At 48.8% G+C, this 24398-nt stretch overlaps 1 protein-coding gene across 1 annotated transcript; it reads right to left on the bottom strand.

Annotated features, from left to right (window-relative positions):
• Positions 1–4029: 4029 nt before the first annotated feature.
• On the bottom strand, positions 4030–10668 carry Cpa1 (carboxypeptidase A1). Its single transcript, XM_004661206.2, has 10 exons — positions 10604–10668; positions 10073–10154; positions 9397–9636; positions 9064–9165; positions 8371–8472; positions 8067–8177; positions 6878–6968; positions 6276–6475; positions 5760–5844; positions 4030–4235 (listed from the first exon to the last, which is right to left on the bottom strand). Exons 1-10 carry the CDS (start codon positions 10666–10668, stop codon positions 4048–4050), a joined length of 1266 nt encoding a protein of 421 aa, XP_004661263.1. The 3' UTR covers positions 4030–4047.
• Positions 10669–24398: the final 13730 nt, after the last annotated feature.

The raw sequence follows: 24398 nt of genomic DNA, 5'->3' as shown, positions 1-24398 counted from the left end.
CCTTGAGTTCAAGGCCACCCTGAAACTACGTAGTGAATTCCAGGTCAGCCTGGGCTAGAGTGAAACCCTATATCTCGAAAAACAAAATAATTATTTATTTTTTTTTTAATTATTTATTTATTTATTTGAGAGCGACAGACACAGAGAGAAAGACAGATAGAGAGAGAGAGAGAATGGGTGCGCCAGGGCTTCCAGCCTCTGCAAACGAACTCCAGACACGTGCGCCCCCTTGTGCATCTGGCTAACGTGGGACCTGGGGAACCGAGCCTCAAACCGGGGTCCTTAGGCTTCACAGGCAAGCGCTTAACCGCTAAGCCATCTCTCCAGCCCATATTTATTTATTTATTTATTTGAGAGAGAGGGAAGAAGGGAGAGAATGGGTATCAGACCCTCCAGCCACTGCAAACAAACCAGATGCATATGCCACCTTGAGTATCTAGCTTACATGGGTACTAGGCAATTGAACCTGGGTCCTTAGGCTTCACAGGCGAGCACCTTAACTTCTAAGCCATCTCTCCAGCCCCATTTTTTTTAAGTATTAACAAGTTCCATGTCTCCAATGAATATGCATTTATTATTGAAATTGCTCTTAATAGAAATATTCTGAATGCCACAAACTTGGTCAAGCAGTGGGACTAAGTAGAAAGGACAGTGCAGCCCTTGCCCTCTTGGATTTCTCATTGCCTCATTCCCTAACTTCTCACCTTTCTTAAGACTCATGGGGTGGAGAGATGGTTTAGACTTTAAGGCACTTGCCTGCAAAGCCAAAGGACCCAGGTTTGATTCCCGGGCCCCATGTAAGCCAGCTACACAAGGTGGCACATGCGTTTGGAGTTCACTTGGAGCAGCTGAAGGCCCTGTTACACCCATTCTCTCTCTCTCTCAAATAAGTAATTTTTTAAAAAAAGACATTTATTTGCTTAGAACCTTTCTTTCATTTTGGGTTTTTGTTTGTTTGTTTTGTTTTTTCTGAGATGGGGTTCTCACTCTAGCTCAGGCTGACCTATGTAGTCACAGAGTGACCTCAAACTCATGGCAGTCCTCCGACCTTTGCCTCCGTAGTGCTAGGATTAAAGGCATGTGCCACCACGCCTGGCTTATTTATTTTTTAATTTTTTGTTTGTTTATTTTCTTATTTATTTGAGAGCGGCCGGCATAGAGAGAAAGAGGCAGAGAGAGAGAGAATGGGTGCGCCAGGACCTCCAGCCACCGTACATGAACTCCAGACGCATGCGCCCCTTGTGCATCTGGCTAACGTGGGTCCTGGGGAATCGAGCCTCAAACCAGGGTCCTTAGGCTTCACAGGCAAGCGCTTAACCACTAAGCCATCTCTCCAGCCCTTATTTATTTGATTTTATTTTTTGTTAGAACCTTCATTTGCTGACCATAGTTCTGGGGATTCAGAATAACTTGCACGTGGGCATTTTTAACAAGGTTAAGATATGCATATTATAAAATGTATTCCATCATTAACAGAAGTAGAGGAAGTTCACGCAATAGATAGTCACTGAGCATCTGTGTGTGAAGAATTGTTGACAATATGGGTGCTTGAATGTCTGCTAGCAAGGCACCCAGTTGGTTCAAAATCAATCAGTTCTACCATCCATTACTTGTGAATTAGTATGTCATCATGATAATACTGTTTTCTTACCAGTCTTGATTGAGTGAAAGGTAGCCAGTTTCCTACTTGGCCAAACTAAGCAGTTAAAATTGGTGTCTTTCTTATTTTTATTTCATTAATTTTATTTGTTTTTTAGGGTTTTTTTTTTTTTTTTTTTGAGGTAGGGTCTCACTGTAGCCCCGGCTGACCTGAAATTCACTATGGAGTCTCAGGGTGCCCTCGAACTCTCGGCGATCCTCCTGCCTCTGCCTCCCGAGTGCTGGGATTAAAGGCGTGCGCCACCACGCCTGGTTCTTTCATTAATTTTTTTATTGGCAACTTCCATAATTGTAGACAATAACCCATGATAATTTCCTCCCTTCCCCCCAACTTTCCCCTTTGAAACTTGAAATGTTTCCCAAGAGATAAGAGAATATTAGTAAATCTTCAGAATATCTTTCTGTAAAGACTGAAATACAGTTTTTGTTTGTTGCTTTCTGTGGGTTGGTTTTTTTCTTTGAGACAATGTGTTGCCTTTACCTTCATAGTGCTGGGGCTGCATGGGCGTACCACCATGCTGGGCCAGGAATGCTTTGTCTCATAATTTTACCAATGTAGACATCATGTACAGTCAGCCTCATTCTTTCTAAAAAACAAGTAAATAAAATCCCTTGTAACCCTTAAAAGCAAACAAACAAACAAAAATGCATTTTCGAGCCGGGCATGGTGGCGCACGCCTTTAATCCCAGCACTCGGGAGGCAGAGGCAGGAGGATCGCCAAAAGTTCGAGGCCACCCTGAGACTCCATAGTGAATTCCAGGTCAGCCTGAGCTAGTGTGAGACCCTACCTCAAAAAAAAAAAAAAAAATGCATTTTGACCTTCAGGTCATTTTATGTGAAAAAGTCAGTGAAACTGGAGGCATCTTAAAATCTGCACTGCTGATTCAAGGAGAAGCCTAGGCCTGCAACCTACCCACACTGACATCTGAGAGAGATGGAGAGAATGAAGGTAAATTCTTGCTTTGAAGAACTTGGGAGCTCAGTGGTAAAGCACTTCCCCCACAAGTGTGAGCACCCGAGTTTGAGCCCCACAACTCAAAACCCCAACACTGCAGTGAGCATCCATTATCACAGTACGTGTATGGCCAGCTTGGAAGCTCAGGGGCCGGCCAGCGTTGGTCAGTGGAGCAGAGGACAATGGTGAGGAAGAGAGACACTGCCATCAAACAAAACAGAAGGCCAGGATGGAGACCCAGAGCTATGCTCGAACCTCTACACGTATGCTATGACACACATGAACACACACCAAAATCAGAGAGGCTGGGGTATTCTGTGTAAGGTGGTCTAGGCCCAGGGTCACCACACCCAGGAAAGGAGGTCAGCTTTTAGAAGCTGGTTGGGGGAAGGGGCCAGCCAGGAACCAAGGAAGGAAGGGGTGGCTAGGAATAAGAGGGAACAGAGGTGACACATTGTAGATCCTGGGAAGAGATGTGGCAAGGCAATATACTACAATTAATAAGTGTCCCTGCCGGGCATGGTTGTGCATACCTTTAATCCCAACACTCGGGAGGCAGAGGTAGGAGGATCACCATAAATTTGAGGCCACCCTGAGACTACATAGTGAATTCCAGGTCAGCCTGGGCCAGAGTGAGACCCTACCTCGAAAAACCAAAAACTAAAAATAAATAAATAAGCGAGCATGGTGGCACATGCCTTTAATGCCAGTAACTCAGGAGGCAGAGATAGAAGGATGGCTGTGAGTTCGAGGCCAGCCTGAGACTATAGAGTGAGTTCCAGGTCAGCCTGGGCTAAAGTGGGACCCTACCTTTGGCAGTGGGGAGTGTCCCAGGATTGGCTTTCATTCTTTGGTTTCACTTCACCCTATTTTCATTTCACCCAGTTGTTATCTCCCAATGTAATTCAGGAGGGAGGGGTCACATTTTGCTGTATAGTAATCTGTTTTACTTTGCTGCAACATCTATTTTGGACAGTGATGACCACTAGGATTCTACTCCATGCTCCAGGTTACTGTTTTTTAATAGATGGATGGATACAAGCAGCCAGACTGCCAAATTCCTCACCGCCACAGGGTGCCAGGCATTTGGTTAGCAGCTGTGACCGCTGCCTGCAACTCAGATATGAACGAAATCACCCCACAGGCAAGATGAACTCATGGTGGTCTAATTAAAACAGATGCCTCTTGGATACAACTTCACAGGACCCTGGAATGCAAGGGAGTTTAGGGGTCATCTAGTCTAACCACCCACACGTTCCCATGGAGGCCTGCAAAAACTCAAATCACTTCTGTCCCCAGCTTACAAAGGTGGACAACGTTGCATGCATTCCACACATAAGCCCCAAGATTCTGCTCCGGATATAATCAAACTTTATTTGGTTTCCTGGACGGAGCTGGGGAGGAGGAAAGAGAAGGGTGCTGAAGGGCTGCTTCAGTAGGGGTGGTTGAGGGTGTGTTCCATGATGGTTAGAAGGGCCAGCCATGTCTCCTGGGCCGTGGGGATGATCTGTGAGGCTGGCAATAGGAACCCTCTGAACCCGGTGTCCCGGAGCTCAAACGTGAAGGAGTACTTGATGCCCTGGTTGTACGACCAGTCAATGGTGCCCCCACTGGCTTGGTCTGAAGCGGGAGGGGAAACAGAAGAAGGGTTAGTCACTTTGAAGATACCCACACGCACTGGGTTAGCAGCCCAAAGTCCACGAGCCTTGTGTAACGCCAAGCGCAGTCCGCGTCTAGTCTGATCAAGGTTGACCAACAGCTAGCTTCCAGGAAATTCCTGCTGTGTCTAAGCCCGAGGAGACCAGCAAGGGTTGTCTTATTCGTCAGGGATGCCAAAAGGCCTGTGTCATTGCAAAAGCCTGTCTAAACACTGTCTCCATCCAACGGTCACCTCGACACATCCAAGTATGCCAGAGCTCCCTGCTTGGGTAACTGGGAACTGATCCCAGAGGCTCTGGGACCGCAGAGGAGAGAGCAGGGATTCGGAGTTAAGGCAAAACAACAACAACAAACCTCCCCCCCCCCAAAAAAAACCACCTTGTCTTAGAGGAGAATGTCCCAAGTTTGCAGTGCTGGCTAACGGAACCACCTTTGTTGAATTGGGCTGGGCAAAGGGCTCCATGAGCTGAGCTTGTTGTTGCTAAATACAGCCTAATCCTTTGACTCAGGGCTGAAGCCCTGTTGAAGAAAGGCCTAGAATCCAAAATGGGGTCATCCGTGGGTAGGACTGCCACTCCCTCACCACCTAAACTCTGGGCACATTGGCCTCAATCCACTCACTGCAGTCTTTATATCCCATCTTGGCTTTCCAGGAGGCTGAGGCAAGCGATTTCCTCAAATAACCTAGGCCACATCACACAGCACAGCCTTTGCTCTAGAATGTTCTTCTGCCTGGAAGACTATTCCCTAGACAAATGGCCTCTTGGCTGCCTCTCATTTCCCCTCAACGCCAGCCCAAATTCCTGTCTGTCAAGAGCCTGGCCCTCACCCCTGGTATGCAACCTCCACCCTAGTCCTCCTGATGCCCTCATCCTGCTCCGACGGGGGTGCTGTTCCCTAGCATCTGTCACCTAAAGGCACCGTACCACCTCCTAAGCACATCGTCAGACTCCCTGCCTACAGTGCGTTTCCTGATCTTTGCTTAGCTTGGTCCCCACTGTGTTCCAAGCACAAAAGACAGATCCTGGGTGCAGAGCAGGTGCTGGGGAACCACTTGTTGACCGAATTCTATTTGGATGTAGCAACACTCTTCCCATGGGGCAGCTCACAAACAGGAAAAGTTAGTAGGGAAAAGACAGCCTTGGTGCCTAGTGAAAGGGCATTGGAGGTGAAGTGTTTCTTAAGCAGAAGTGAATTTCCTAGTCCTCTATAAGCCCCTGGCATAATTCTTCACCCTAACTGTGCATGTGGCCAGACTTCACCTCAAGATGAGGGGACAAGCGTGTTCAGAGAGGCCTACGTGCTTGAAGGTAACCAAAAAGGAAAGACTGACATCGGCAAAAGTCACCGCCCACCCTTCAGGTGGCTCAGCCACAAGCTGTCAGGCATGGTGGGAGTGGGGGGGGGCTGGGTCCCCAAATGTGAGCACCTTTGGTAGGAAGAGCCAGCTGGAGTGGCTCTACTGGGCTGCCAGGGGACACTTACAAATTGTCTTAATGATGCTGCCATACTTGTACTTGGTCCCATACAGAGAACTCAGGGCATTCACCGCAGACTTGGCCAGCTGATCCTGGAGAGAAAAAAAAAAAGCAATGTAGAGTCACCTGTAAGAGCCAGAGTCACCCAGGCACTACAGGACAAGCCCAGGAGCAGGCACCAGCATAAGCAGGTCCCCTACTAGCCCTGTAGGATAGGAGGATAGTGACACTGTCCTCTTTCCTTTGATAACCCCACAGCTCCAGGTGTCAGGGTGAAACCAAAGCCTAGCCCTGCCTCCCACTTGGTTATGTGACAGAAGAGACTCAGCCACTCTGCTTCCATTCCCTGGAATGTGAGCCGAGTCTACCCATCTGTCTTCCCGACTCATCAAGGCGTGCCAGGGAAGAAAGGAGTGATGGGCACAGCATAGATGTTCGGCCCTCAAGCAGCTCTGAGGGGCGAGACCCAGGCTCCTCAAAGACCAGAGAGAGCCTGGACGGACGCAAGCAGGCGATCACACACCAGCTCTTCTTTGTCCGGCACGGGGTCTGCTGTGTAGCCATAGGGGTAGAGGAGGAGCTGGGAATAACTGTGGATGGAGATAAAGGCCTTGAAGTTTCCATGGTCCTGAACAAAATCCACGATGGACTTGACCTCTGCTTCAGAGTTGGCAGACTTGCCCCGGTATGTTTCTGAGCAGGGGTTGCTGCTGGCTCCCGGCTCTGTGGGAAGACAGGGGGTGAAGCTGGCACTCACTCTCTTACCCATTTCCATCGCTTCCAGTTCTTTGCATGGCGTTAGACCTTAAGGAAAGACCCGGGATCCTGCTTCCCTCCCCAGCCAGGCTTGGGCAGAGCTTACCCAAGTTCTTACACGGCCAAGGAGGAAATTAAGGTAGAAACCAAGAGCCCAAGAAAGGCTCCTGAACCTTAGCTGCCTCTAGAAGGAACTTTCGTGTTTACAGACAAGGGCTCAAGTGTTCAATGCCATCTCTAATGCCTAGAGCCCTCGGGCAGAGGTGACATCCCTGCTAAGGCAGGAAAGGATAAGGTAACCAGACAAAAGAGGGCAGGAAGCTATCCTAGGTTGTCCCATCCCTGCCCCCAAGTCACACAGGGTCTTACGCCCAAAGCCAGCATCCCAGTTCCGGTTGGGGTCCACCCCAATGCACAAGGAGCCCGGCGTGCGAGATCGAGTCTTGCGCCACATGCGATTCTGGGAAAAGAAGAGGATGAGCCAGCTCGCAGCACACATGGGCTATCAGATACTGCATGTGCCATAAAAACAAAAGTAGGACACCACAGAAAGGTCTGGGGCAGAAGGTCTCAACTAAAGACAATGTTGGCTTCCTTCCAGACATTTTGAAGTGTCTGAAAATGGTTTGGGTTATTGTGATTGGGAGAGAAATTATTCCTGGCATCTAGGAGGTAAATCAAGAGGCCGTTACAGCCTGCTGGTGTCTGGCTAAATGCATTTATTACGCTCACCAAACTGCCCTGTAAGCACTTCTCTTAATGTTCACACCCATATATTAATGCCACTCTCGCTTTTGGATAGAGAAACTTCTCTTTTCAAATGGCAGTGACCACTGGGATGACTCAAAAGGCACTATAGTGCGGAGAAGAAGTGACAGAGGAGTGCTCAGCACTGAAACATCTCTATCACACTTTCCAAGGATCAGGGGCCACTGCAGAAGAAGTGACAGGAAGAATGTAAGAGCCAAAGGAAGGGTAGGACTCCTTACAATGCACTCTTCCAGACACAAAATGGCCTGGATATCCATGACCTCACAGTGCCTGACACTACGTACACCAGACCCTCATTACAGGAAAGGATGATGACACCAAAATTAAAGAGAAACTCATTGAGAGGGGGAGGGGATATAATAGAAGGTAGATTTATGAGGGAGAAAGTGAGGAGGGAGGGAATTATCATGGTTTATTATCTACAATTATGGAAGTTGTCAATAAATAGTTTAAGTCAGGTGTGGTGGCGTACACCTTTAATCCCAGCACTTGGGAGGCAGAGGTAGGAGGATGGCCGTGAGTTCGAGGCCAGCCTGGCACTACAAAGTGAATTCCAGGTCAGCCTGGACTAGAGTGAGACCCTACCTTGGAAAAAAAAAAAAAAAGAGGCTATTAAATACTTAACATGCACAGCACAGTCCCTCACAAGAGACTCATCTGACCAAAATGTCACCAGTGCCCACGCAGAATCCTCAGTCCAGGAGGATATATCCATTTGTCCCTTCCTCAACTGAGCGCTGAGGTTAAAGTTCCCTCCCTCCCTGAGAAGAGGTGGCGGCTTGTGTACCGTGCTGTGGGTAAAGGCAAAACCATCAGGATTGGTGACAATCTCCAGATAGATGTCCATGTTGTCAAGAATGGCAGTGAAAGTTGGGTCCTGGCCATAGTCTTCAGTGATCTGGTGGGAGGAATGGGAGGAGAAGGCAGAAAGTTGGTCTTGAGAGAACAATGGATTCTGCTAACCTCTCTTCTTCCATCTTCCCTCCCTCTGTGGGCACTAATTCTGGAGGCAAAAGGGAGACCCAGGCTTCTGCAGGCTGTGAGCGCTACTGCCCACCAGACAAGAGCCTTCCTCATCTGCCCAGCCTTACCTTCTTTGCAAACCAGACCCCACTGGCCTGGGTGACCCACTCTCGGGAATGGATGCCTGTGTCAATCCAGATGGCTGGACGGTTGTCCCCTCCGGTGCTGAACTGGAGAAACAGCAGAGAGATGGGTGAAAAGAAACTTCCTAGCTAAGGTCTCCACGCACCCTACTGCAAAGGAATCCACCTGGGCCGGAGGCTGCCTGGGCTCTACGTATACCTGAAAGTCAAGGTTCTGTTGGCGAAGCCATCCTTCAGAGGGGCATGGGACCAGGGGCTGGTCAGGGGTCCCATCGACTTTGACCTTCTTCCCTCAGCCCAAGCGTGGGGACAACATGTAAACCGGCTTCTAGGCCCCTCCTCTATTGCTCAGATAGTTTGCCGTGGATTATCACCAATAAAACTTTTTTTTTCCCCAATTTTTATTAACATTTATATCTGGACTCCCCGGAATCTGCAGTAGTTCCCATGTCATGACACTTAATTGGAAACACTTAGGTCACCTCAAAGTTTAAATTGTGTGCCCATGCATGTCCCCACATAGGCCAGTGTGATGGTTCAGACCTTCCCTAATGTCTGCTCAGGGAAGTGCCTTGCCTAAGATGTCCCATGACAGCCCACACCCGCAAATGGAGGTCCACATGGGGTCACTTCTCACACGTTCTCACCCTCATATGTCTACATGGAAGCTTCCGTTACCTTCAGCACATAAATGGGACGATCTTCAAAGGTGTTGCCTATCTGGATCTTGCTTACAAGCTGTGGATTTTCAGCCACCAGCAGGTCCATGAAGTCATAGATCTAAGAAGGAAACAAAGAGAATGAGGAAAATGAGGCCTTGACAGCTTCTGGGAACCTGGGCATCTCTCAGCAGCACTTCAACGCAATAGAGACAAAAGCCAAACCAATATGGCCACATGGAAACAACAGGGGCCACCCACAGGCAGGCCAGCCTTGGCTCTGGCCTGCGTTGTACCAACCCTAATGAAGGCCGTGGTGCTCGTGAGAAGCATGTGCCAGGGCTGCCCTTACCTCCTCCAGGGTGTGATAGGTGGCGTAGTTAAAGGTGCTGGTGGACTGGGCCCGGACCCGTGCCCGGGCAGCAGACATCTGTGCTTGCTCCTCCTCCAGCAATAACTGCACATCCTCGATCATGACCTTGTAGCTGATGTCATGGGCTTCCAAGAAGATTTTAACAGACTGGATGCTGGGGAATGGTACTCGGACATCGATGGGGGAGCCAGCCTGGGCAGGGTCCCTCCAGAAGTCCAGCTGGGAAACAAAAGAGCCAGGACTGTTACAGCTGGCTGGAAGCACCAACCAAGGCTGGAGGCTGGGACAGGGCCAGCCTGGGAGCGGGTGTTGGTATCGGAAGCTCCCATGTAACTGGCGATGGGTGCCTGAGAAAGAAAGGAGAGCCTTGGGAACTCGGCAGAGTCCAGCGTGGTCAGGATCTGGACAGGACGGAGAGGCTTTTGAGACAACATGGCAGAAAGAAGAAGAGACAAGGAAGTCCTGGCACGTCCTAAGATGCTCAAGGGCAGTGGAGTCGGGGATGAGGGGGCTGGAGCTGACAGGTCAGTCCTATGGGAAGCTGGGCCAGAGCCCAAGGACCAGGTGGTTACACGGGGTGCTGGAGACTTAGGGTGGACCCAGCTGGCCTGGCAGGTCCTCTGGGCCCCCTGGAGGTCTGCTCCTCATTTCTGACCTGTAGATGCTCCAGGTCCTGCAGCTCCTTCACCTTGTCCACCTGGGCTTGGTCACCCGCAGTGATTCGGAGCACCTGGTGCCTGGGGAGAGCGGGAGAGGCCCTGAGCCTCGGAGGCACCCCAACAACGCAAAAGTGTAGGTGCAGCAGCAGCTGGAGTCCCGAGGCAAAAAGGCCCTAAGGCACTCAAAATGGAACCCCTTCTCTCCCCATTTTGGGAAGCATCTAGAAGACTTGGGTGCTATCCTTCCGGTTTAGACTGTTTTCTCTGCCCACGCCAACCAAATCTCCTCCGTCCTCTTCTGAAAATTCCTCCTCAGAGCTCAGCTCTTTCCAGGGTTCAAGAGAAGCCCAACCCCATCCAGTCCCGTCCCCCCAACCCAAACTGCTACTTTACAGTGGCTCCATGGTACCATTCAGTCCTCTCTGGCTGTGCCCCCAACGTGACCATCAATCGCTTCCAGCCACTGGCTGGGGGTAAGCCCCTCTCATCACCCTTTGGGGAGTCCTCCCTCCCCTCAATCTCCCTACCCCACAAAGTCCTCATTGCCAAAGACTGCCCCCAGCAGCACACTCAAAATCAGCAGCCCCTGCATGTTGCGGCCACTTGAGATGGCCAGGCTGAGGCCAACCCTGTGGTCTGGGGCCTTTTAAACCTGGGCAGAGATCTCCTGGCTGTGCCTGGGGACTGTTCCCCTCACAGCTGGATCCAATCCCACGGGGAGGGAGGGAGGGAGAGGTGGGAGTTCCAAGCTCTGGAACCTTCTCACTTTCCCTGATAAAATGTCAGGGAACAAAGCAGGTGGAGAGATAAGCCAAGCTTCTGCCCTTGGCCATGAAGTTTAGCTGGTCCCCATGCCCCCCTAGGACCCACCATGCTTCCCAGACACCCAAGTTGTAAGAGCACTTAGGACAAGGCTGAATCTTTCCATAATGTGAACAATATATTCACAAACTGTGCCCGTGACATTGGCTTTAACTCGCTAAGTATTCCTGATTTCATTTGGTGCTCATGGCCATTAGCACATACAGGTTCTTTTATTCCAGTCTTAATCATCTTTAAAATATTTATTTATTTATGAGAGAGAAAGAGAAAGAATGGGTGGGCCAAGGTGTCTCACCACTGCAAATGAGCTCCAAACGCATGCGTGTTTGTGTATCTTTGTGTATCTGGCTTTGCGTGGGTCCCGGGGAATTGAAAGAAGCCAAAACTCACAAGCTCTGCATGTAGGTGCCTTTCACCTCTGAGCCACCTCTCCAGCACCCAGTCTTAGTTATTCATATTAATTCTCGGATCACACATTCTGCTTTAGACAATGGCAGAGAGCTTCCAGAAAGAGTTAAAAGTGGGCCGTGGGATTCAGAGGGGCCTTAGGGAAGGCAAGAGCTGATGCAAAGAAAGTCACTGCGGGCGATTAGATAAGGTGTTGACATTGCCAGCGACGCGGTCCCAGAGCAGAGCAGGTACGGGAATGCCAGGTGCAGAGTTGGGTCAAGATGTCGAGCTGGCCTCAGCTGACTGGATGACGGATAGCAATTCCAGTTGGCGGTGTTGGGCAGTGGGGTCAGCTGAGCTGAAACCCCAGTAGTTTGCTGCCTATAGGCCCCATACCACATGTACTTAACGATCTCATGACGGATCAGTGAGTTCCACCATCCCCAGATTTACGTATCCCCCCTTTTATATAATCTGGGTGAAAGGGTTGCATCATTCATTAGTCTAGGTGTGTTTGATCAACTCACAGGCCTGGGTTGTTTTTTGTTTTTTGTTTTTTTTCTCTGATATGGTTTTGATAAGCCCATGTGTCCCAAGCGTTCCTGATTTAATGTAATTAATTTCCTGGTTGGTAATATTTTGTGTAAATAAGTTATTTATCAGTCTGGGCCTTATGGTTTGTGCTGGACAGATGGTAGCTGTTTACTTGCATGAAGAAGATGTGGGGTCATTCTGCCTCAGTATTTGCATTCAAAATAGAGCAAGCGGCTGCTTTACAAAATGGAGTGGCTCCAGGGAAAGCACAGGCTGGGTTACTGTTCTGTCCAATATCGGGTCACTTACAGCCTGATTTCCTGGGCTTGGTCACTGCAACTGTGCTGTGGTCCCTTATTACTCACTAGGCAGTGGAAACGGGGCCAGGACTCCTGGTAGCCACACCACCTGGAACCTTGGGTAAGAGAACCCCTTCCCCATGCCCCTCTTCCTCCTGCGATAGTGCAAAGGGAGATCTCTGCACCCGCCCAGCTCCCACAGGGGTCTGCTCAGCTCCTCACTATCCCGACCACCCAGCTAACCCTGTGCAGGATATATCCCCCTCCAAGGTCCAGGATATTGAAGGGGACTTCTCAGCTGCACTTCTACTGGCCAAAGTGGCCTTGTGGGAGTCAGGTCACCACAGCAGCAACGGGGACAGAAGTCCACTATAGGAGTGCCCTTGACCCAGACGTCATCAGACTAGAAGAGAGTTGGGGACCAGGCACCGAGGGGGATTCGTTGGGTTCCGATGCTGACCTTTTCCCAGAGCTGTGTAGCCCAAATCTGCCTTAATCCACAGTCCCCCTCCATCCCCTCCCCAGAGCACTACACGGGCTCTGCTCGGTTTGGGCCTCTGGCTTGGGCACCAATGACATCCCTTCTTGTTTCCCTCTGTCCTGTCTGCCTTCCCACTCCACTCCTTACCTGGTCTTCCTATGCCGGGGCACAGTGACCCCCTGATGTATACCCACAAGCTTTCCTGTGTCTAATTCTAGGGAGATTATAAAACCCAGAATCCACCTTCAGCAGACACGGGGTCACCGCTGCGAGCCGCAGGGTGCACTGCCCCATGGGTCCTCCTCCGCCGCACCCTCTTCCTGTGTGCTCCTCTCAGAAGGCTCTCTGTTATTTATCTGCAGTGCCCTTAGTAGGAAGTGGATCCAAACATAATCTGAGCAGAAGAGTGGTAGGAGCCACTGTCCCTTCACTTCCGTGACCCCAAGTCCATCTGGTCTTGACCTCAAGTAACTCAGAGTCTGGCAGGAAGGAAGGGTGGAAGGGACTAGCTCATTTGCTTATTCTTTTTTTGAGAGCGACAGACACACAGAGAAAGACAGATAGAGGGAGAGAGAGAGAATGGGGGCGCCAGGGCTTCCAGCCTCTGCAAACGAACTCCAGACGCGTGCGCCCCCTTGTGCATCTGGCTAACGTGGGACCTGGGGAACCGAGCCTCGAACCGGGGTCCTTAGGCTTCACAGGCAAGCGCTTAACCGCTAAGCCATCTCTCCAGCCCTCATTTGCTCATTCTTGATCAGATCTCCAAGAAGCCACCACCAACAGATGGGATGAAATGTGCCAGTCCAGCTTCAGAGACACGGCTGGCACAGAAACAGAGCCCGGAGAAGACTTCAGGAAGATCGTGACATTTGACCCAGGACTCAATGGTAGGATTATGTCCAGCAAGAAATGAAGGGGGTATTTAATCATGCTACTTGTGAACACAAAACTCAGATTCACTTCTCCTTCATTGTTTCTGAGGTGTTATTGTGGTCTCCCCAAGGAGATGAAATTTTCCCAAGTGAGGAACCGGGTCTTACCCATTGCTCCTGGTATATGCTTCCTCTCTTAGGCCCTGAAGTACCCTCCCCGTGTTTCTTATCCATCCCCCACCAGGAGCAAAAAGCTCTGGGGAGCCTTTCTTTCAGTCTGGATCATAGAAACAATGTTGCTTTTCCTATTTCCAAATATAACGCTATCTGATGATTTTGAATCTCTGCCATTCACACTTTTCGTGTTGGGCAGCACAAGCTAGTTCTTGGGCCTTCTGCGAATTCCTTCTAGAAAAAAAAAAAAAAGAAAGAAAGAAAAGAAAAGAAAAAGAAAAAGCGCTCCTGAAAAGTAGGGAGGCCCGGAAAAAGGCATAATTCACCAAGAGAGTCTCATCATGCCTTCAGCTTACAATCAAAGAGGTCCCGAAGATGTGACTTGAGGTCAAGACCATCTGATCTTGGTGCCACGGAAGTGAAGGGACAGACACATGTGATGTATCGTTGATGAGCTTGGAAAAGATGAGTTCAATGCTGCCAGCTAAACTTGCACTGACAGCCTAGCAGCAGAAGGTTTGGGAGGTCAGGCGGAAGTTCAGTCTAGCTCCCCGGACTGCTTCTCAGGAAGCTGAAATTGCTTCTTGATGAAGATCAATTTCCTAGGACCACAGCTCTGCCTTCAAATACCATAGGATTATTCCACATGGGTCTAAGACAAGGGAAAAACTTGGGCCCTTAGGTTGAAAGCTAGTGGAATGGACAAAGGAGGAAGGCCCATGCCCATGTGAAGGACACCTCCAGGGATCTAGGCTCCACGTGAGTCACCAGCAAGTGCCAATGCAAACAGAGGTCTATGGGAGCCAGGCTGACCATGGGCTACAATATCTCTTCTTGATTCTTTGTACCGTGTGAAGGCATCTACTCTCTAGATAATCTAAGACAATGAAGGAGATCCCATTCCCTTTTGCAAGCATTGTGGGAGCAGAAGTTTCAGGAGGGCAAAGGCTTATTTGGGGTTTGCCCTGTGAGAACACGAATCACCAACTTCAACACCAGGGGCCAACTCAATCAAGTCTTCTGTTTTCTATAATGCATCTCCTTTCTTAGCTCTGCTTTGGAGAACTGAGGGAGGTGGGCTGGGGGGACCAGGGAGGAGATGAGAGCCATGGAGAGTGGCAAAGTTGGGTAGGAAAAGCAGGAGACCCTCTGCAGACTGAAGGGCAAGAAGCCAGCCCGATGGCTACGCATTTGAGAAGCCATCATTTCTGAGGGTTGTTCTAAGTACTCTGTGAAAAAGAATCCTGGAAGGCCAAAGGGACTGTGGTTGCCCATTATTTGCCTCTCCAGCAAGAGATGGAAGCAAGCCTGGCACATTCCGATGAGTCACTCTGGAAGGTGCAAGGTACGAGATGGCTGGTAGTGTGGCCTGAGCCTCAGTGGCCCAAAGTGTTACTGTCTCCTGGTCAGGTAGTGGGGGAAAAAAATCAAGAGATTCAAAGGAAAAGTTTATTGAAATTGAATTAATCCCAGCACTCGGGGTGGGGGGGGGCAAACGTAGGTGAGTCTGAGGCCAGCCTGGGACTACAGAGTGAGATCCAGGTCAACCTGGGATGGGGTGATGAGACCCTGCCTCAAAATCTCACTCCCCCACTACAAAAAACAAAAAAGGTGAAAATGGGGGCTGGGGAAATGGCTTAATGGTTAAGCGCTTGCCTGTGAAGCCTAAGGACCCTGGTTGGAGGCTGAATTCCCCAGGTCCCACGTTAGCCAGATGCACAAGGGGGCGCACGCGTCTGGAGTTCGTTTGCAGAGGCTGGAAGCCCTGGTGCGCCCATTCTCTCTCTCTCCCTCTATCTGTCTTTCTCTCTGTGTCTGTTGCTCTCAAATAAATAAATAAAAAATGAACAAAAATATTTTTTAAAAAAAGGTGAAAATGGGCTGCAGAGATGGCTCAGTGATTAAAGCCACTTGCTTGCAAAGCCCAACTTCCCCGCTTCAAACACCTAGTACCCACATGAAGCCAGAAGCACAAAAAGTGGCGCAGGCATCTGGAGTTCATCTGCAGTGGCAGGAAGCCCCAAAATGCCCATTCTCATTCTCTCTCTCAATCTCATTCTCCTCTCTCTCTTCTCCTCTCTCTGCTTGCAAAAGAAAAAAAAGACTAAAGAACATCTAATGCACCCTTAGTTGGGGACATTGATGGACTCACACACAAGCTCTTCCACATCACAGACTTTTTTTTGTTGTTTTTTTGTTTTTCGAGGTAGGGTCTCACTCTACCCCAGGCTGACACCTGGAATTCACTATGTAGTCTCAGGCTGGCCTAGAACTCATTGCTATCCTCCTACCTCTGCTTCCCAAGTGCTGGGATTGAAGACGTGCGCCACCATGCCCATCTAACTTCACAGACGTCTTTCCACCAGAAGCAGCATACTCTATCATGGCCCAGAAGCAATACTAGGAAGTGGGCCCTGTGCATCGCCCATCTTTTAAAAATACATCTCATGGGCTGGAGAGATGGCTTAGCCGTTAAGCGCTTGCCTGTGAAGCCTAAGGACCCGTGTTCGAGGCTCGGTTCCCCAGGTCCCACATTAGCCAGATGCACAAGGGGGGCGCACGCGTCTGGAGTTCGCTTGCAGAGGCTGGAAGCCCTGGCGCGCCCATTCTCTCTCTCTCTCTCCCTCCATCTGTCTTTCTCTCTGTGTCTGTCGCTCTCAAATAAATAAATAAATAATTTTTAAAAAATACATCTCACTCGATCAAGCAGTGGTATAGAAAATGAAATAGCTTATCTCTAGAACCCTGTACTGGGCTACGCAATAAACTCTCCAAAGCTAAGCTATACTTTTATTCTAGAATTCTGAATGCATTTTATAGTAAAAAAAAAAAAAAATTTTTTAAAGTAAAACACACAAAAAAGATAAAATTAAAACAAAAAAAGTGTAAGACGTAGAGAAACACATAATCCACAAGAAGGGCCAAAGCAGAAATTTTGTTATCCCAAATCCAAGCCCAGGCTTTTACTGAGTGAGGGAGGCCTCCGCACCCCCTGATTGGTCAGTTTAAACAAAGCTGAGGGCCCTGATTGGTCCATGGCATTGATTGTTTCCCCAGCTCTGATGGACCTCGATGTGTCTCAGACTTCCCGCAGGTCTCAGGCACGTCCTGGCAACCCTTCCAAGTGAACCAAACCAGCCAGAAAATTCATCCACATGTGCCCTTTGTTCTAAGGGAGAAACCCAGGAAGTACGTGCAAAGAACATCGCCGTTGTGCCCGATCCTCTTAGCTGTCCATCTTCCTAGCTCTCAGGGTCCCTCGATGTGAAACAGGGACGTTTGGGAACTCACGGCTGCAGCCTGCAAAAGCCTGGGAACATTTCATAGACCCTGCCTCGGCCTCTGCACCCAGCTCCGACCACGCTGGGAGTGAGTGGACGCCACCCAGGCCTGACTCTCCTCAAATATCAGCACAGGGATCGGGAATACTCTTCAGGGGGAGGGGAGAGGTCGAGTCCTGCAAGAGGAATCCAGACATCTGTCCCGCCTTTGAGAGTCTCAGACACCCGAGCCCAGTGTGACAGGCCTTGGGAATGAATGAACAAGGTGTTTGCAGATCGCTGCAGCTGGGCCTGCCCTTGCCACATGGCTCTGGTCTTGATTTGCAGACAGCTCCCCTGCTCTCTCCTAACATCATATCCATCCAGCTCAGAAGCACCTCGATGGGCCCGTGTTCTCCCCAGAAGCGCTCCAGGCTCCCCCACATTCTCTCTGCCTGGTTTTTTGAGGGTTTTTTGTTTGTTCGTTTTTGCTTTTCTAAATGAGTATTTTAAGTTCATTTCTTTGGTCATTTTCTGTCTGTTGCTGTCTCCCATCCGAATGGTCAGAGGGAAGATGGAAGAGGCCCCGTGAAGGGGACAGCACCTGGCAAGGCTTCTGGAGGGACCCGCTGGCCCATCACCCCGGGGCCCCCGCGGCTGGCGGGCCTCACACACAGGACGCTCACATTCCAAACTGGCTGGCTGGTTTGTTTTCTTAAGAAAGCAATAACTGCACACATTCACTGTGGCTCTTATGGCTTTCCATATGTATAATCGCTCTTTCTCCCTTCAGTTTTTCCAACTTTTTTTCCCCCCTCTCTTTTAAATAAATGCTCATAAATTTTACTGGTGAAAAGGACACACACACACACACACACACACACACACACACACACACACAACACCCTAAAAAGAGCAGTTTGTTGGGAAGTAGGGGGAAGGGAACCAAGCAGAATGTAGAAAAACTGAGCTCTGATTTAGCATTAATACATAAGAAAATGAAGGGTTTTTTTTGTTTTTTGGTGGGGGTGGTTTTTTGAGGTAGGGTCTCACTGTAGCCCAGGCTGACCTGGAATTCACTATGGAGTCTCAGGCTGGCCTTGAACTCAGGACAATCCTCCCACCTCTGCCTCCCCAGTGCTGGGATTAAAGGCGTGCGCCACCACACCCAGCTACACTTTAGATTTTAAGCAAAAGAGAAGAAAGATGAACCTTTGGTAACTTTGCTAACTTGCATAGCTAAGTCTTGAGATTTATTCCATGCACTTAAACCCTGGCCGCCATCTTCCTGAACTGGGTGGCCTCTCAGTCCTGGGGGGAAGCAGTTGTCAGCCAAGACGAGAGGTCAACTTCTGGCTTCGGTAGTCTCTCAGCCACCACGGTCACATGAGCCTTATGTAAATCTCAGGATCCAAACTCTTCACACCTTTTAAAACTGCACGCTAAGAGTGTTGGACCAGAACATCTGGAAACTTCTTTGGCTTTATGATTAACTAGAACAAGAGACTGGCTCTGAGGCTCCTTCAGACCTTCCCTTCCTTACATTCCTTCCAGAGAGGCTGCCACAGTCTCTACTGGCTGCCTTCCCAGTATTCATTTTACCCTTTTTTATCAGTAAGACACCACTTTTTTTTACTATTTAGATACAAGCAGGGAAAAGAGAGAGAGAGAGAAAATGAGTAAGCCTGAGCCTCCAGCCCATGCAAATGAATTCCAAATGTGTGCACTAGTGTGCATCTGGCTTTACATGATTACTGGGGAATCGAACTGGGGTCCTTAGGCTTTGCAGGTAAGTACCTGAATCACTGAGCCATCTCTCCAGCCCGTACTCCACTTTTTTTCCTCTACTTTTTTTTATTAATTAGTTTTGTACTCAGTGAATACAGTTAAGTTGGTACTACTGTTTGCTTCTTCCCTGTCCATCCCCCCACCCCCTAGCCCCTCCTAGTTGAGGTATATGGGTCATGCATTGTGGGGTTAGCCCTCAATTATGGATAGGAGGAAATGTCTCTGTGTATCATAACCCAATGTGTGGCTCTGACAGTCTTTCTGCCCCCTCTTCCACAGATTCCCTGAGCCATGTTGGGTTCATTTTGGGTCTGCTTCAGAGATGAGGTGTTGGGAGCCTCTGTGTCTCTGGATATCTGATTTGGTAGGAGTTGATTGTTCTCTGTGTTGATCTCCTTCACTCTTGTGCTGGTACCAGGTTCACCAAGAAAACAGCACCCTTGTTTGTTTTGCCAATTATTCTTAGTTTTAGCTGGGGCCCTTTTGAGGTATGATAGGGTGGTTCTCTCTTTAGGATCTGTGTCTTCCTTTCCTGGGGAGGTGTGGCTCGGTTAGGCAGTGGCCATATTTCCGTATCCACTTTTATTTAATGCAGCAATGTGGCCAGCTTTCCCAGCTTCCCTTGCAACTGGGTGTGGCCACACACTCACAGGGAATAGGATAACTCAGTCAGCTCACAGCTTTACCCCTGTCCTTCCCACATAGAGTTAGAAGTTAGAGGCACCATACTGCAAACAGAGGTCAAAATACAGTCTTACGCCCCACAAAGGCATTTCATTCAACCATCACCAACAGTGATCCCCTAAGATAATAATGGAGTTAAAAATTTCCTGTCACCAGATGGAGCAATGGCTCAGAGGTTAAGGTGCTTGCTTGCAAAGCCTAACGACCTAGGCTCAATTCCCCAGTCTCCATGTAAAGCCAGATGCACAAAGTCATACATGTGTCTGGAGTTGAGTTGCAGGGGCTGGAGGCCCTGATGTGCCTATTAACTCTCTCCCTGTTTCTCCTTTTTCTATCTCTCTCTGCTTGCAAATAAATAGATAAAAATATTTTAAAAATTCCTGTCACCTGATGGCATGGTAGTCACCCTAAAGTTGTTGTAGTATAAAGCACCACTCATGTATTTGTGATGATGCTGACATAAACAAGCCCATTGGACTACCAAATATAATATATACAATTATGTATACTACATAATACTTGATAATGACAGGAAAAGACTATGTTAAGATTTCTAGATTTTCCATCCTACACTTTTTTTTTAAGATCTATTTTTATTTATTGATTAGAGGCAGAGAGAGGGAAGGAGAGAGAGAGAGAGAATGGGCTCACCAGGGCCTCTAGCCCCTGCAAATGAACTCCAGACACACACACCACCATGTGCATCTGGCTGACGTGGGACCTGGAGAATCGAACCTGGGTCCCTAGGCTTCGCAGGCATGCGGCTTAACCGCTAAGCCTTCTCTCCAACCCCCATCCTGTACTTTTTCATTGCTATCTCAGAATGTACTCCTGCTTATTGCTTATGATTCTGCTTATAGTTTACCATAAACAGTGTGACATGTACACCATAGGCAGCCTCATGCCTCCTGTGAAGTTGCGGCGGGAGAGGGGCTGTGTTGTTGTTGAAACCAGGACCTGCAACATGTCAGGCATGCACTGCACCACGAGCCCCGTATTGCTTTCTTTTATCACATCTCCTGCCTCCACTTCTTGGGCTTAATCTCAAGTGATTGTTTCTTAAAAAATATTTAGGGCTGGAGAGATGGCTTAGCGGTTAAGCGCTTGCCTGTGAAGCCTAAGGACCCCGGTTCGAGGCTCGGTTCCCCAGGTCCCACGTCAGCCAGATGCACAAGGGGCCGCACGCGTCTGGAGTTCGTTTGCAGAGGCTGGAAGCCCTGGCGTGCCCATTCTCTCTCTCTCCCTCTATCTGTCTTTCTCTCTGTGTCTGTCGCTCTCAAATAAATAAATTTAAAAAAAAAAACTTTAGAAAAAAAAACATTTAATGCTGGAGAGATGGTTTAGTGATTAAGGTACATGCCTGTGAAGCCTAAGGACCCGGGTTTAATTTCCTCAGAACCTAGGTAAGCCAGATGCACATGGTGGCGCACACATCTGGAGTTCATTTGCAGTGGCTGGAGGCCCCTGCACGTCCATTAATTCTCTCCCTCCCCCCCTTGCAAATAAATAAAGATTTTATTTTTATTTATTTATGAGAGAGAGAGAGAAGGGGCACACCAGGGTCTCTGGCGACTGCAAACAAACTCCAAATACAAGTGCCACTTTGTGCATCTGGCTTTTCACGGGTACTGGGGAAGCGAAACTCGGTCCTTAAACTTTGCAGGCAAGTGCCTTCACTGCTCAGCCATCTCTCCATCTCAGTCTCATGTTGGGCTGCTCATCAGGGCCCTAGGGAGCAGTAGACCATACCATATGTATAGACCATCTAGCCTAGGTGCATAACGGGCTATGCCAGTGAAATTTGTGTACCTACATTCGGGTATGTGGCCGATGATGAAAAATCATTAATCATGTATTTCTTAGCATATATCCCCATTATCAAGACACACATGCCTGTATAGCAGAATAAGACACAAGAGGTCAGAGGGTGTAAGTCCCCAGTGCATCACGGAGTGGCGGAGACACCCCCAGATTGCACCTCGCAGATCATACTCCATCTAGATGAGTTTCTGTCATTCCAGGGAAACTGATAGGACGCTGAGGAGGAGAGATGGTCCCTCCACAGACATGAAGGATTTCCCACACGCCTGGTGCCGCCAAGGGCTAAGTGACGTGGCGCCTGTCCTCAGGGAGCTCACAGAGCAGCTGGAGACAAGTAAACCAAATCAATTAGTTATTCATTATCATCGCTCCCAGGGAAATCAGTGAGGCCTTGGAAAGGAGAATCATGGGAGAACTGAGCCCAGTGAGGAGTGCTAGTGAGGAAACATGTTGAAGGGGAAGAGTGAAGAAAGAATGTTCCAGACCAGGAGCAGAGGCACATGCCAAGGTGTCCAGATGGGAGGGAACTCGGGTGTGGTAGGAAGCCAGTGAGGTTGGAACTGATGAAGGAGGGCCAAGAAAGACAGAAACAAGGTGAGAACTGGGCGTGCTGCGAGGTCAGAGGATCGCTGCGAGTTCAAGGCCACCCTGAGACTACATAGTGAATTCCAGGTCAGCCTGGGCTAGAGAGCAAGAGCCTACCTCAAAAACACACACACACAAAAATAAATACAATGAAAATAAACAAGGTGAGAGAGAGGGCGGGGGAGCGAGAGAAAGAGAGACAGATAATGTAGGAACTTGGGTGAGATTTTAAGTCAGCTGAAGACTTTTTGAAGAATGTTGCCTTATAAGAACTTCATCCAGATAGGAGCATCATTCTCCATCTTTATGTGCCTGTCTCCCTGCTCAGAGAGCTTGCCAACTGGTTGGGAAAACAGGCCCTTGATAGCGGGCAGGTCCTGACATGGCTGGGTGTGAGGCAGCTTTAGGGTTTGATGGCAGGTGAGGAACTATGGACCTGAGGCAGTCACAGCCCTGCCTCACCGGAGTATGTGCTATTATCTGAGACCCTGAGTCTCCTACTAAGGACAGGAATGGTCCCCACCTGGGACAGGTGAAAGGAAACAATGTGTTGAATCCCAGAAAGCATAATGGGAGCCATGGTTGGAAAGAGCTTGTTAAGTCCATTACCAGGAAACCCATCAAAAGCCCAATACTCCTTCCTCCATGACAGGGTTCCTTCTATAGCTTGGCATAGGCCCTGCTCCCAAGATTCCAGCTCATTCTGTGGATGAAACCCAAATGCCTTTATGGTCAAAGAGTCTCATGGACTCTACTACAGATGGACCCTATAGACAAATGATGACAGCGGTTTTGGAGTTAAGACAAACCCAAGTTCGAATGTCCCTCATATTTCTGTATGGCCTTTGAAACTTCTCCAAACTTTTCTTATCTGAAAAAAAAAAAAAAGTGAGGTTATTCAACCAGTTGTGATGGCTCATACCTGTACTCCCAACACTCGGGAGACTGAGGCAGGAAGATTACCACGAGCATAAAGTCAGCCAGTGTTACACAGTGAGTTCCAGGCCAGCCTGTGTTACAATATAAGACTGTCTCAAAAATTTAGGGCTGGAGAGATGGCTTAGTGGCTGAGGCACTTGCTTGTGAAGCATAAGGACCCAGGTTCAATTCCCCAATACCAACATAAGCCAGATACACAGGTGACACATGCGTCTAGAGCTCATTTGCAGTGGCTAGAGGCCCTGGCAGGCTCAATCTCTCTCTCTCTCTCTCTTTCTGTCTACCTATTTCCCTCTCTCTCAAATAAATAAAATAAATAAACAATTTTTAAATTTAATAAGCTTATTAATACCAGTAATGTCTCTCCCCATGTGGATGAAATAAAAATATTTGTGTAGAGAGCATAAAAATTACAATCACAGGCTCTAAAGGTCCCATTCATTTTATTTACCTATAATTTATATTAACTTCACTCATAATCTTGTATTTCCACTGACAGAAAACTTCAAGTTGGAAATTCCAACTCACTTAGAGACCACTTCCAGCTTAAAAAAAAAAAAAAAAAATCCAGGCTGGAGAGATGGCTTAGTGGTTAAGCACTTGCCTGTGAAGCCTAAGGACCCTGGTTCAAGGCTCAATTCCCCAGGACCCACGTTAGCCAGATGCACAAGGGGGCGCACGCGTCTGGAGTTCGTTTGCAGAGGCTGGAGGCCCTGAAGCGCCCATTCTCTCTCTCTCCCTCTATCTGTCTTTCTCTCTGTGTCTGTCGCTCTCAAATAAATAAATAAACAAATTTAAAAAAAAAAATCCCCTCTTGTGGGAAATTTTCACCAGAATGGAGATCCACTCTTCCATTCCCAGCTCTTCCGCTGAAGATACGCCAGGTTCTTTAGGGTTGAAGTGCCCCGACTTCCTTGGGAGGTAGCACAGCTGGTCCTGCACCTTGATACATCCATCTAATGTGTACTGTGTCGCCATGGCCACCGGCTGCATGGCCCTTGGCCATGCCTCTACCCTTGGCCTCCTCACCAACTAATCCTACACACACACACACACACACACACACACACACACAGATTGACTCTTGCGCATGAAGTCTTGCTCTAGAACTGGTATTTCTGCCTCAGACTTATACAAACACACTCAGCTCCCAGTTGAGCGTCGGAGGTCAAAGCAGCCCACTCTCCGTGTTCCCCAATCGTGGAATAAGACAAAAGATAGAAGTCTAGGAAAAAGGAGGGTGCATCATCAGGATCTCAAAATGGTGCCCCTTGAGGCTCAGAGAAAGTGTGCTCAGCACGTACCCTGGCTTAGAGTTAACTGCTTACTGTCACCCATCCAGGGGCTTGTTCAAGTTCAATTATGGGTTAAGGTGCCTCTGAAATGTCCCTTCTCTTTCTCCCTCATCCTGGAAATGAAGCTGGTAGAGGGTCAAGACCTACTTCTCCCTCAAGGGGCCAGAAATACCACACTAGTTCCCTGCTGAATTCAAAGGTGGTGGGAGCCAATATACTAAAGATAACGAAGTTTATTCAAACTCACATCGATTTCTTAAGGGTCCAACAAAGGTGTGTGTGCGGGGGTGGGGGGGGAGGATGCTTAACTTGGGATTCCAGAGGCTCCGTGGGTCTCAGGGAAGTGGGTGAGCCCCAAATGCTCTGGCCTCAGCAAGA

The sequence above is a fragment of the Jaculus jaculus genome, chromosome 10, assembly GCF_020740685.1.
Source record: "Jaculus jaculus isolate mJacJac1 chromosome 10, mJacJac1.mat.Y.cur, whole genome shotgun sequence".
In the NCBI taxonomy this organism is placed as follows: Eukaryota; Metazoa; Chordata; class Mammalia; order Rodentia; family Dipodidae; genus Jaculus; species Jaculus jaculus.
The sequence above is the reverse complement of the archived record's forward strand: the minus strand, read 5'-3'. Positions and strand labels throughout refer to the sequence as shown.

Excerpts from the sequence above, each read along its gene's own strand:
- Cpa1 (XM_004661206.2), bottom strand. The coding sequence starts at position 10,668 with ATGCAGGGGCTGCTGATTTTGAGTGTGCTGCTGGGGGCAGTCTTTGGC. Across the intron at positions 10,155-10,603 it reads GGCAATGAGGACTTTGTGGG|GCACCAGGTGCTCCGAATCA; the intron begins GTAGGGAGATTG and ends CGCTCTCCCCAG. Across the intron at positions 8,178-8,370 it reads GGGTCTGGTTTGCAAAGAAG|ATCACTGAAGACTATGGCCA; the intron begins GTAAGGCTGGGC and ends TCCTCCCACCAG.